Source organism: Marmota monax, unplaced genomic scaffold, assembly GCF_021218885.2.
Source record: "Marmota monax isolate L192 unplaced genomic scaffold, Marmota_monax_Labrador192_F-V1.1 WCK01_AAM20220418_F8-fsc00425, whole genome shotgun sequence".
Classification (NCBI taxonomy): domain Eukaryota; kingdom Metazoa; phylum Chordata; class Mammalia; order Rodentia; family Sciuridae; genus Marmota; species Marmota monax.
The window spans coordinates 521,285-535,584 of record NW_026695206.1 but is presented as its reverse complement, the minus strand read 5'-3'; the positions used below and the strand labels follow the sequence as shown (position 1 = coordinate 535,584).

Genomic DNA, 14,300 nt, shown 5'->3' with positions numbered 1-14,300 from the left:
ATTTTTCTTTTTGTCTGGCCCTAGGGGTTGAACACAGGGCCTGTGCATGCCTGACAAGCCCTCTCTAACTGAGCTGCATCCCCCACCCAGATGAGGATTCTTGACAGCCGAGAATGGAAGTCAAATACCAGATTCACTTGCTACAGAAAAGCCACAGTGGCACCAGGGTCTAGTCTGGGTTTGTGCAGGTGCCACTGTCCTGGAACCTCTGGGAGCTTGTGGAGTGGTGAGAACCTCTACACTTAGCCAAAAGGGGCCCACAGTCGAAGGGGCTGCTTCTGGAGCCAGTTCCTGCCCTTCTCCTTTGCTAGGTCCTATGGATGCTGGTGAGGAGAGTGTAATTATAGAAGATGATCTGTTTTCATAGCCACACGCTTTTTCTGCATTTTTTTCCAAAGGAACTGAGATTCCAGATCTCAGTGGAAGAGGAGATATGAGGAGGAGGAAAAAGACTAGAGAGTGGGCAGGGAATGTGGTCGAGCTGGGGTGCTGAGTGAGGCGAGAGGGCTGCCTGAAGAAACCCACTTCTCTGCCCTCTTCCTCCTGCACCCACTGTAGGGAAGACAGGGCACAGCCTTAGGGAACAGCCACAGTGCCGGATGGGGCAGGGGTGAAAAGGAATTCTGGGTGGAAGATGGGCAATCCCAGCTGGTGGGAGCTGGAGAGGGAATGTTCCTTCCCAGTGGCCCTTCAGGTGGCTGTGTGTTCGGAGAGGTTGATGGACATGTGGCAGGTGTTCATGCTGCTTGGGAGCCTTTTCTTATTCAGCAGCGCTCCTCCTTGTACAGCACCGAGGATGTGTTCTTGGCTGCAGTGCTGGGCGTGGTGTGGATGTGCTGCTACTCGGGATACCTGGAAATTCAAGATGAAAATTTTTATTCTTTTTTTATTAAAGTATGTTTTTCTTTTATAAACATTTTCCTATAACAAAACCAAACTGTTTCATATTTCCGGTTTTGCTTGCTTTGGATTTGCTTCAAAGTAATAAAGAAGTAGGGAGAGGGGAGTATAGGTTGGACAGGAGCAGGTGTCGTCTGCTGTGGTCAAGTGGGTAATGGGCCCACCGTTCGCTGTACCATGTATTTACTTTTTGTGTATTTGAAATCAGTTAAAAGTTGACAGATCATTTTGTGGCTCTTTGTGGTGATAAAGATGAGACTGTTACTGTATCACATTTAATCAATCTTTTCACATATTTTATCAAGTCTTTTCATTTCTATAACCACTGTGAAGCTTGTAAAATGAACCACTATAAATTTAATCCCTATATGAGAAGACAAAAGTCAGCTTTGTTTTGTTGTGGATTGTCAATATAATGTTTAATATATGAAGGTGTGGATTATCAATATAATGTTTAATCCTGCTTGATTTTATCTTATTCTATTTCCTAACATTGATTTGCTAAAAAGTGTGCTCATAGATTTTGTTAAAGTCTAATGATAGAATAATCTAATCTATGAATTCCATCTTTATAACCCTATGAGATGAAATAAAATATTCTATTGAAATATAAAGGAAGTAGAAAAAATCAACTTGTGAATTGATAATTCAGTTTTTCCCTTCATAAGCGGATTTGGCTCATTTCAGCTTTGGCTTGATGGTTCATGGAGATGTGCAATTCTTGGTTAGGACATAGGAAAGGGAAAGAGGTCTGTTCCATGCACGTAGAAGGCAGAATATAAGCGGCATATCTCTTACATTTGAAAGAAAGGGTCTCAAATACCACTCGCTCTTTATGTGAGTTTGATGGATGGTTCTCCCTGCGATCTGAATGGATGCTGGCGCCTGAGTTATGGGGTGGAATTTCATACCCTGTGGAAACTCCCTGTGGTGCCCCTTATTGTCTCATTTAATTCATGACGGGTTTTCATTTCTCTTTTAGGAGATCCTAAGAAAAAGCTCGTGTGTTCGGTATGCAGTAAAAAGTGTTCCTCTGCCTCCAGCCTGCAGGAGCACAGGAAGGTCAGTGAGATGAACCCACTCGCAGAGACCTGTCAGCAGCTCGTGGTGTCTGCCATGTGAACTTGTGGCTGACTGACCCAGGACAGAGCTTTGTCATGAATCTAAGTGGTACCGTATTCTAGAGCACAGAGCCAGTGTGCAGAAAGGCAAGCTGCCGAGGCTTTGAGCTGCTGTCATTGCTCAGCGCTGGTGAACACACTGCCCCGAGGTTTTACCTAAAACACCTGCCTTGGCTCATGGCCTTGTCCGTTGCTGTTTGCTCAGGAAATATAAGTCAGTGAGAAAACTATGCACTTTTGGAATGTGCTGGCAAGTGACCTTTGGTTTTGAAATGAGTGCATGTCATAGTTTAGTCTGGCACAACAAAGGCAGAGCTGCATTGTGTGATTTCGTGATGATGTGAATTGCCATGTAACGGTCCACTGAGTTTGATTTTACTCCATTCTATTTTTCATGTTGATGTGGTAAATCGTGCACTGATACGATTGTATATCTAGGTGTTATTAGCAGACGCAAATGATTCCTTAGGATAAAATGAATTTAACATTTTACAAAAAGGATAAAAATTTATTATTTTGTAGCAAAAATTAATCTGAAAAATAAATGGTAATTCTTACCTAAGAATATTAGCCTTGAGATGGGGATGTGGCTCAAGCGGTAGCACGCTCGCCTGGCATGCGCGGGGTGCTGGGTTTGATCCTCAGCACCACATAAAAATAAAATAAAGATGTTGTGTCCACCGAAAACTAAAAAGTAAATATTAAAAAAATCTCTCTCTTTCTCTCTCTCTCTCTCTTTAAAAAAAAAGAATATTATCCTCTAGTTAATAGAATGTATAATAAAAGAGAGTTAAAATTGAATTTATATTTTCATTAATGTCATTTCTAGGGTCCAAAATGTACATGTTACATTCTGTTATACAAAGATGAAAAATTACTTTTGTTGTGTTTTGTAATATGAATTGTCTCTCTCTGTATACATAGGTGTATTTCAAAATAACTTGATGGTACTGGAAATTCATTATGATTTTTAATCTAGTAGCTCCAACCATTTTTGTGGACTTAATTTAGCACTTGAGACAGTTAAATCATTTTGTTGACATGTCTGCAGTTCTGGTTTCTGGAACAGTTTTGATCCTCACATGGAGAAGTGATGGAACAGCCTGATTGTGAATCAGGGTGGGGGCTCTGTGTGTCACTAGCCCTCAGTGTTGAACACATCAGTGTTGGGTTTTTGGTTTTGTTCTCTTAGTGCTATTAAATTCTTTTTTTGGTAAAGTTTCCAAATAGTGATTTTAATTAGATTATTTTAAAAATTGAAGTGTCTTGTGAATGTGTATCATTCCTCTGCGGGGGTCTTGCTGATCTTTGTATTACTCAGAATTTAGTACATGTACAGAAATTACCTTGGACAGTTTGCCTGGGTGCCATTGCAGATGTCCCTTCTTTTAGGTATCTCATTCCCCTCCCATCTCTTGTCTGGCTTCAAGAAGAAAAACCTATTCTATCAAAAAGATCAAGCTACTGGAATAGATGTTTTCTAAATATCCTCTTACTTTTATTATTTTATGGTTTATTTCCCTGATTTGTTTAAAGAGGTTGAAATTTAGAATAGTTTACCAAATGAGCATTTTAGCACAGTTCACTGTGGAGAATATTTCTGAACTATGTCCTGTTATTCATTTATTTCCTTCTCAACGTAAGAGCTTCTCCCCTAGAGGAGCATCTTGGTAGAGGGGCTATAGCTCCTGTCTTTGAGGTGAGCCCTTATGGAGCCCTAGTCCTTATTGACTTAACACAGTCCTTCCTCCCTAATAGCCTCGCTGCTCAAGTTTCACCTTCCTGAATACTAGGCAGCTTGTATTGCTGACAGTTTTGGCCATCTTTGGTTGGGTGTGTCTAATGTCTAATAGAGTTTAGCTACCCGGCATCACCCTGCCAGTAGACGGTGCTTTATGACAATAGACACTATCCTATATTAAAGCAAGGAATGTTGTGGTCCCTCTTGACAATTATTAGAACTTAAAAATGGTAACATATTATTCTCCCAATTAATAATTTTCAAAATATTTCTACATAGCTTTGGGTGTAATTAAATTGTATTGAAACTGCAATTTGAGATGAGACTAGATTCTCTGCTTCTGCTGGTGGGTGGATCTGTGCAAGCTGAAGGTCTCTGCAGCTCAGAAAACTCTCTTTAGTGTTGGGAGCTAATCAAGGCAGGGGGTGCCTGCTGGTGTCAGCTCTGAGTTCATAACTGGCAAAACCAGGTTCTTCTCTACTATTATTGAGTGATGTGTTGCAGCTGTTAATGGGGATTGTGCTCTCCAGGGTCTCAGCAGACCCCAGCAGCTCACCAATCACTTTCCAGGTACTTGTCTAGCACGTTCCAAGAATGAAATCCACAGAAAATAATAGAAGGCAAAGTAACATGAGAAGAAAAGAGACAGTGCTTCTACAGGAGTAAGAGGGGTGTCCCAATAGGGGTTGCTGCCTGAATATACAGTTTAGGGGCATATATAGCTACTGGTAGGGGCACTGATCAATATTCAGGCTAACCAGGTCTTGGAAAAGTACCAGCAATGTTGGTTTGTCTGGTGACCTTGTGATTCTTTAGCCCTTGAGTTTGAATTTTCCTGTAATCTCCATTCAGGTCCACCATCACTTGCATTTTTCCTGCTGCTCCAGGACAAACGCTTGGCTAGAATGTTTGGAATGTTTTTGATTATTTTCTTGGAGTGACCTTTACATCTGGGTCAAAATCTTAATTGAGGATTATTTCTTATCCTAATAGTGTCACCTATCATTTGACTTTAAATCTGTTTGTTGAGCAGCCTTGGGTATTTGGAAATAGCTTCTGCATGCTCTCTTGTACAGTACATGATCACTTTTTGTAATTTTGGGACTATCCTTTTAATTCAACCTTGAAAAGATTTTCCTATTTCTGAAGCTGTGAGCATTAAGAAGTGAACACATGAGTATCCAGCAGTGTTTCGTCTAATTGTTTGTTTTTCTTTGTGGACTAGTGATTTTTTTTTTTTGTGTGTGGTACCGAGGATTGAACCCAGGTACGCTCTACCACTGAGCTGCATCTCCAGCCCTTTTTATTTTGAGACCGTTCTTGCTACATGCTGGCCTTGAACTTGCGATCCTCCTGCCTTAGTCTCCCAAGGGGCAGGGATTATAGGTGTGTGCCACCATATCTGACTGGATTGAAAAGAAATAAAGTTTTAATTTATGTATGGCTCAGAGGCTTATCATATTGGTCATTTCAAAATTATATAAGGGGCAGCCTTTGGCACGCATTGCACAGACACATTTCTTCTGAGCTCTGTGACACTTGTATCTTGCTCTTGAGCACTGGGCTCTGGAAAGGACCCTGGTTAGGTGGGGGCCATGCTTCTCTGCAGGATGGCCTTTGTACAGGAATCCTGCAGACCCCATAGCTCCTGTACATCTCTAAAGAGCACATGTCAGGCCCTCCCACAAGGGTGGATTTTGCTGCTGCTGTTTCTCTACTTTGCTTGGCTTTTCTCAGGTGAAGTTTCCAGATCCCCAAGAGTCAGGCTAGACAGAAGCAGCAAGGGTTGCTGCCTTGGACTTGCCTCATGCCTGGCAGTGATGGTGGGCCTGGGCTGTGGGCTCCCATCTGTGGGCCTCATCCTTGTGTCTTCCCCTTTCCCCCTCTCTGCTTTGAGTCCTGTCCTAGTCACTTAGATTAGGCAAATGTGGCAGGGGACAGCCCATCCCCCCACATCACTGTGGTGCTACACCGGTCCAGGGTCTTGGTCCTCGGGTGTGTCTCCAGCTGTTCTGCATCAGGCTGCATGCTTTGTCTATCTGGGTCATGTTCCGACTGTGCCTTTGATGAGGTGGGCCATGAACATGACTCCACCAAACCAGTTCTGAGTCTTCAGCCGAGTTACTGGTGCTCTTGTTCATTGATGATCAGCATTTCCCATCCAAGGCTTTGTGCAGGGCTTTGCTTTAGGACCTAGAATCCTGGTTCTGGTAATAAACTGGACTTCCACTTTTTATGCCACTGACCCATTTCCGTGATCTGGAGTCTGGGAGGGAAAGAACCAATGTAATATTCAACTGTAACATTTATATTAAGTAATTATTAGCTAAAGTTGTATCCCTGTTATTATGATTTTTTAAATATACATCTTATGGTATATTTTTAAGATATGATATTATGGGATACAAACCCATACACATGTAGTAAAATAGTTGTTATAGTGAAACAAATTAACTTATCACCATCTCAGAGTCACCCACCCCCATTCCAGTGCAAGGGCAGCGTGACCTACTCGGGTTACAATAGACCTTGAGTGCATTATGCAATCACTGCTATAGTCCTCAGGTCCTAGGTCAGACCTTTAGATGCTTCATCCTCCTTTGCTTGGCTTTGGCTCCCTGGACCTGCGTCTCCCGTTTTCTTTTGGCTGGGGTTCTCTTGTCGTTGGACACTTGCACTGAGAACTAAATGCCTTCAGAATCATCTCTCTTCTGGTCTTCTGCTGTAATTAATACTTTGCTCTGTGCTACATACATTTAAGTTTAAAATATCCTTGGTTACTAGAAAAGGAACAGTATTACCTGCAGTTTACAGATGTCTAAGTCTAAATTTGTGCACAACAAAGGAATTAATGTATTAGCTGTACTTTTTATAGAGCATATACATTTGACATGAACTAAGTAGGTCAGTCATTGCATATTTAAGCAGCTTTAGTCTGTTTTCTTTGGATGATGTGTTTTTACTAGGAATGTATTCACTGCATTTTAATTTATTCAGGGCAGTATGAGCAAATCAGGGCTGAATTTTACTGGGTCATTTGGACATGGCAGTAGCAGCTGCCCCTATGTTTGTGCTTTTGCTTGGGTTTCATGTGATTTGTTAGGCTTCAACGGCTGATTAACTGTTCACTAACCTCTTGCAGGTCCATGAGATTTTTGATTGTCAAGAATGCATGAAGAAGTTTGTCTCAGCCAATCAGCTAAAGCGCCATCTCATCACCCACTCAGGTAATGCTGCTTCTTCATTTATTGAGATCCTCAAGAAGATCCTGTCATTCCCAGGACTCAGAGTTATGGCCCTGCTCTGAGTTCTGGCTTGGCTTTAACTAGTCATGTGACTTTGAGCAAATTACTGAATGCTCTTGAACTCTGTTTATAAAGCAAAGGTGGTTGGACTGAAGGACATACAAGTCTTCACCGTTCCCTTTCAGTTCCTCACCTGCACCTCTTGGATCTCAGTTTCTCTATTCTTCATCTGTGCAGCGGAATCCTGGTGCCTGCACAGGCTAGGTGAGGTCCCTGTTATGCTGCTGGCAGTGTCTCACACTTGGGAGGCTCTGCAGTCTCAGGGTCTACATTGACGGACACCTTACATTCTAAATGCAACCCTAATAAGTCAGTGTCAAGAGGGATTTATAAATATGCTTTGGAGTATCTTTCTGAAGCCAGTTTCAGCAGCAGGAGCTGCACTTATGCAGACTTAAAAAAAGTCAACTCTGGAAACAATTTTTTCTCAATGAAGTCTCTTCTAGAAGTCAAGATGCCCAATTTGAGGCCATTTGAAGTCAGGATATTTTCTAATGTCCACCCTTTTTGGAGGTAGATGTAGGTGTTTTAGCAAATTAAAGTCAGATTAAAAACTGGTGGCCTTCAGGTGTGCTTTGATTGGCACGGTATTTTTTAAGTTAGTTATGGGCATCATTTGTAACAAGTCTTTCAGGTTACCTGGGGTAAAGGTGGACTGTTCTCCGTCTGAGTGCTCATATGCTGGGAAGTGGAAGTTCTGCTGCAGAGTCTCCTCCCTGCCTTAGGGTCTGAATTAAACTCACACATCTCAGCCCATTTTTCATCTGGATTTCGCCTTTGAACTTAAACTTCTTCACATGGAAGCTTTAGTTTTCAAAACAGGCCTGCAGAAGAGCAAGCTCACCTTCCACTTGCAGACAGACTCCGGTACCTGGCATGATGGATAGGGTGGCAGCTTCCTTTAGTGTAACCACGTTTTAGATTACTTATGCTCCTGTGGTTTGAGGGTAGAACGTGTCCCTCAGACCCTTTACTTTGTGTAGACATGAGCCTTCTCCACTCATTTTTCACAGAAAGACGGCCCTATCATTGCGAGATTTGTAACAAGTCTTTTAAGAGGCTTGATCAAGTGGGCGCTCACAAAGTCATTCACAGTGAAGACAAGCCCTACAAGTGCAAGCTTTGTGGAAAGGGGTTCGCTCACAGGAATGTCTACAAGAATCACAAGAAGGTAAAAGCATATTCAGATTTTTTTCACTTATTTGCTGCTGATGATTTTCAGTTGCTTATCCCTAGGCATCTGGGGAGTTCGGAGTGTGGTGGAGCCTGGAGAACATCTTGCTTCTACTCTCCTATGGCTCCTCAGACCAATTGGCTCTGCGGGGCTTCCGGCTTCCCTGCTCTACAGAAGCTGTCTGATAAGCAAGCATTACTGAGCTATTAAATAAATGAACTAACTCTCGGCTGTTAAATTAATTTTGACAGCTGTGGGGTGGTGCTGAGTGCCAAGACCTCCTTGTCCTCCTCCTTTTTAAAAAGACTTATCTCTACTTATGTTGCCTTTTGGAAATGTTCTCATCTTTGGTGTCCTTATGGTATATTTTGCTAGGTCTTTTGCAGTTTCTCTGACTTCTTTGGTCTCTGTTTGTCAGCTTTCTGTCACTGTGACAAAATACTTGAGATATAAGCCACTTATGAGGAGGAAAGATTTGTTTTAGAGCGTGGTGTCTGAGGCTTCCATCCAGGTTGCTTCCTTTGCTCTGAAGCCTGTGGGGAGGCAGAACCTCCTTGGGGCATGCTGGAACAGAACTGCTGGCCTCATGGTGGCTGGGCAGCAGGGAGATGGCTGGGTTCGGGGGAAGGGGCTAGGGTCCCAGTGTCCCCTTCAAGGGCACATCCCAGTGCCTCACTTCCCCCACCAGACCCCATCTCCTGAAGGTTCTGACACCTCCCCGTATCATCAAGGTTGGGGACCAAGCTGGGGACAAAGTCTCTGACATAGGGCCTTTGGGCACATTTCCATGCTGTCAGTCTTCCTTGGCCCAGGAGAATGGCCTGGGTGCTCTGGACATCTTCTGTGCTCTCTCCCCCTAAGATTTTGACTGTACCCATAGTGTTGCCATCAAAGCTGTACTAAAGAATTCCAGATGATCCACTTTCTGTAGTACGCAAGCTTCAGACCCACGTTGTAGTTGCCTCTAGATGCATAGCTGGGCGTGCTTTTCACAATGTGGATTTTTCCTTCTCTTTGCCCCAGACAACTGCTCTTCTGCAGTTTCTTTTTCTGTTAATGACAGAATTACACGATTACCCAAGTCTCTTTCTTTAGTCTTGAGTCTTTACAGAATTAGGGCCAAATCCTGAAGACCCTGCCTTCTGCACCCTCTCACTACCCTCACGAATGCCCCTTTCTTGTCAGTTTGCTTACATATATCTTTTGGGGCTGCTGATGAACCCCAGGGTAGTGCAGGTGCTGGCCAAGTGCTTACCACTGAGCTGCACCCTAGCCCATGCCTGCCCTTGCTATTCTAGCGTCTTGATAGTTGGTTTCCACCCCGGCCCCTTCACGCCATTTAGTCAGCTTCCTAGTTTTATTTCTTCTCACTCCAGGGAAATCACCCAAGTCCAGCCTTGTCATGACTCCCAGTGACAAGTGGGGTTCCCATGCTCACTGTGTGTAGTGCCTGCCCTGCTGCTGCTCAGGGTTCTGTGCAGCCCCCTGGAGCAGCTGCAGGCTGGCTTCCCTCTCCCTCCTCACATCGTGGTCTCCTAGCTGGTTCTGCTGATTTCCCATCTTACCCTTGACCTTTGCTCCAGTTCTTGTTGCAGAACACATTTGTTTTATCTGTTTTGTGAGGATGATAAATAGTGTTTGAGTCAAATTCAGGAAACGTGTCCAAAGATACTCAAGGTCCTAAAAATCCATGTGAAAACATACTTGTGATGTGACGAATGTTTGCTATTATGTAACCTCATACCGTCTCTTTAAAACAGCTCATTATTTATTTTTTCACCTTCGGTATTCTATGGGGATTATAGTGACCTCAGTGTATTTATGAGGGACTTTCCAAAGACATGACTTGACCTCCTTTGAAATCATTTTAAAAATTATGACAGCAGTTTCAGTTTACTGGAGACTCAGCCAGACTGTTGATAGTATTCCTTGTCTCCGCCTGTCCCTGCATTCTGCCCATGTGTCTAGCCCAGGTGTTATGTGTGCAGGGAGAGCTGCGTGCATTGCCACTGCTCTGGAATTGCATGGCTGTAAAAAACTCTCTGGCCGGTTTCCTGCTCACTCTCTGGAACTTCCAGCTCCTTTCTCGATGAAACTGATCCACCCACGTTTATGAGATTTTCACAGTTTGGCTGTGTTATGTGCCATGTGGGAATTCGGCATAGGATCTTTGCACCGTCTCTCATGCCCTCAGTCATAAATCACGTGAAAGTACTGGTGATGCCTTGGAAAGGCAGAGGCATGGTGGCTGACCTTCCTGCATGGAAGCACATTCAATCCTCTGCCCTTGACATATGTGTTCCTGATGGTGTGCTGATCCGCTGTGTGTTTGTTATGGTTATGTGAAAATATCTGAACTAGTTCTCCAAGAATCATGTGAGAAAGGAATCAAGCTTTTCTTCTACCATTATTCATTCATGGCTAGTTAGGAGACTTCAGAATAAGGATGTGCCAAGGAACTCAGAAGAAAAACCATTAAGAGTCCATCAGCTCTTCATTATGTCCCAGGCCCAAGGTTTGTTATTGTAAATAAATTAAATGTTCTTTTGGTTTGCTGGGTATGTATTTGGTTTGCTGTGCATTTTCATTATACTTGTCTTATTTTGGGCCAATTCTTATCTTCTATCATTTAGATTTACTTGAAAAAAGAACATTATCATTCATTATATAGTGAAGTTTCAAGGAATGGTTTCTATTTAAAAATTTAGCACCATGAAGAAGAATGAAATTATGGCATTTGCTGGTAAATGGATGGACTAGAGACTATCATGTTAAGTGAGATAAGTTAGACCCCAAATATCAAAGGTTGAATGTTTTCTCTGCAATGTGGAAATTAGTCCAAAGTAAGGAATGAGAGAGACAGAAACAGAGCAAGAGACAAAGGGAAAAGGGGTGGGGTAGGGAATTCTATCAAAACAGAAACGTCAGTGAACTAGATGAAGGAGATTTAGGGAGAGGGAGAAGGGATGGGATGAGGGAAGAACAGCAAAAGGAGTAGTCTCACCTGACTTTCCTGTGTACGTGTGGGTGTACCACCGTGAGACTCACCCTCATGCAGGTCCCCTAGACCCAGAAACAACAAATAGACAAACAGACAAAACAACTATTAGTAAACAGCAGAAAGATCAGTAGAGGGAAGGTGGGGGAAGGGGAAGTACTGGGGACTGAATCAGACCAAATCATATGCCATGCCTTTGTGATTATGTCAAGATGAATTCCAACATTATATGTAACTAAAAAGAACCAATAAAAAGGGGAAGACAAAAATGAACCACAGCCACTAATTCTGTCGCCTTGCCCACAGTGTAGGCTCAGTAGGTCACGGTGAGTCTTCCTACACCCCATCCTTTCTGATATTCACTTGATCTGGAGTTGTAAATCAAGATCTAGTTTAAAAAAATAATTTCTCTGGCTCCAGCTCTATTTTGATGATGTAAATCTCAGTTGAGTAAGTTCAGGACCACTGGAGATAGCTAACCCTCCTCTGCCTTCCGTTCCCTCTCAAACTTAATGCAAGGAACAGGTGCACCTGTAGCCTCCTGCCTCCCACGCAGGATGGAGGTGCAGAGGGTTAATGCATGGATAATCCCCAGGGCTGGGTGTGTGTCTGTCAGAGAAAGGCCTACCTTTCAGACCGTTGGGGCCTTCCAGGGTGGTACTATAGCAGCCACCAAGGATGACTAGTCACAGCTTTTCTTGCAGTGATTGTACTGGGCCCCTCAGGGCAGTGTTCATCCAGTCGTAGTGAATTTTACACCACGGCCAGCTTAGGAACCAATTTACTAGAGGTCCTGAATAGCCACTAAAAAATAGAAAGGGTACGAGTTAGGATCACTTATGAAATAATATATGTGTGCCTGCATGTGTGTTGAATTTTGATTAAGGGATATTCCTTTGGGGCTGGGGTGTGGCTTAGTGATAGGGGGCTTGTCTAGCAAGCAAAGGCTCTAGGTTTGGTTCCTGGAACTGTCTCCCACCTCCCCAAAAAAGAACAAAACAGAAAAGAAAAAAAAATTTTTCATGTCCATCAAATTGCTTAGGTGAAATTCCGTTAGGTCTTAGAACAGGACAGACCCCTCCCCCAAAGGTCATGAGCTGGCGTCCCAAACCTGAGAGATGAGGTGCGAGGTGGAGACAGCCTTGGTGATGGCAGCATGGCTGCCCTGTGGCCAGGACATGGGCACTCAGCGGCTCAGGTGGAGCTGTGTCTGCCTCTGTGTGCGTGCACAGGCCATCTCCAGCTGAGGGACCCAAGCTCTGAGGGGCACAGTTGCCGTCCTTATCCAAGTTCTAATGGCAAGTCCCTTACCTTGTTTAAGTTGGAATGAGATAATAATGTTCTCATTATTATTATGATGAGATAATAATGTTCAATTTGTTTTAAAAATTTAAATGTGTTTTTTTTTTATTCATTATTGAGGAATAGTTGCCAAAATATGTGTAGGTCTGTGGTGTAAATGTGTTTTCATATGCAGATGCGGTGTACAGTGACTACCAGTCTGGCTAGTTAGCACAGCCACCGCCTGACAGAGCTGTCTTGGGTGTTTCCTGGTCTGAGGTCTATTTTGATTCTGAGTGGCCTCACCACAGACAGCTAGCGTGCAGGGTGATGGGGGTGCTAACCAGCTTGACGTTGTTGCTCCAGGGTGTGCTCCCAGTGTGATATTGCACAGTGCACACATATAAAGAGCCCCGCTCTTGGCATTCAGGAGCACCTACATCATCATCATCATCATCATCATCGTCATCGTCGTCGTCGCAGCCTCCCCTCCTCCAGCTGCACCTCTGCACTCCCTCCTTCCTGCAGTGCTCTGTGCCTGTGTACATGGCTTTTAGGTCCACACAGAAGTGCCATCACGCTGTGGTTTCTTTACCCTGAGGCCCCTGACTTCAGTCTTCCTGCGCTTGGCTTGTTTTACTTGGTACAGTGTCCCCCATATCATAGGTGGCAGATGTCCCTCTCCTCAAAGGTTGCTTGTTATTCCATGTGTGTGTATACCACATTTCCTTACCTGCTCATCCGCCGATGGCCTCTCAGGTTGAACCTGCAGTGAGCATGGGTGCCTGGGTGCCTTGGGGACACTTGGCTTCATTCCCCTTGGGCGTGTGCCCCTCCTGGGCTGCCCTTCAGGTGGCTGTTCTCCTCTGAGGCTTTCTGGTAGGCTGCATGCTGTTGTCCTTTGGCTGAGCTCGCTCAGATCCTGACCATGTGCGAGGTTCTCCTGACATATGCTCTTCTTTCCTGAGACGGCCCGGGAGAGAGATGCTATACCGACTTACGCATCACATGCTGAATGTGAAGGGTGATGATGACCCAGTGAAAGCCCTGAGAAGTGACCCCAGAAGAGCCAGCACTCTAGGCTGAGGTCGCTGTGGCAGGTGGTGCCCCAGGTCTGGGTGTCAGTGCGTGACATGCATCGCTGGCTGGCCTACCTGACTTTCCCTGGACTGGCCGACATGCCGGTGGTCATGTGGCATTCTGGTAAATCACAGTCCCACTTCCTCGTGGGTGAGTTAGGCAGCCTGAAGACCCCAGGTGCTCCTGGAGCCCTAGGTGTAAGCACCCTGTGCTGCTCTCATTTCCCATCCCCTTTCCTTACCCTGAGGCTCCTGACTTCACTCGAGAGCCCTCCTTCCCAGCTCTCCACCGTGCACCTGCTGGCCCACGTCCCCCAACTCCTGAACCTCCTTACAGCCTGGAGGAAAAAGACCGGAGTGATGGTGCTTCTGTGACAGGTCCCAAGGGCCTGCTCCGGTGACTAATTTGCAGCGCCTCCTCGGCCCCCTGCCCCACTTCAGGCCTGCCCCCACTGGAGGTCCCTCTGTGTTGGAGGTCTGAGTGGAGGGTCACAGAAGGGCAGGCGGGTTCCTGGGCTGCCCCACAAGGCACCCTGACTGGAGCCCTGTCTGTGACCACCTGCTTCTCACTACCCTACACCTAAGGGTGCTGGTGGTTCTGGTTCCTCCTGGCTTGCAGGTGGCCCTGTGCTGCATCCTCCCAGGGCAGGGGGCAGGTGCAGTGTGGGTGTTCCCTACAAGGACTCTGACCCCAGTTGGGA

General features: G+C 44.8%; 1 protein-coding gene across 1 annotated transcript in view; it reads left to right on the top strand.

Moving 5' to 3' along the window:
• The window catches only part of Prdm5 (PR/SET domain 5), a 132,159-nt gene that overhangs the window by 52,017 nt on the left and 65,842 nt on the right, over nt 1-14,300 (top strand). Inside the window, exons 7-9 of the mRNA XM_046430303.2 lie at nt 1,883-1,962; nt 6,905-6,989; nt 8,081-8,238. Of these exons, the coding sequence (XP_046286259.1) occupies nt 1,883-1,962; nt 6,905-6,989; nt 8,081-8,238 (323 nt within the window). The remainder of the gene's footprint in view (nt 1-1,882; nt 1,963-6,904; nt 6,990-8,080; nt 8,239-14,300) is intronic.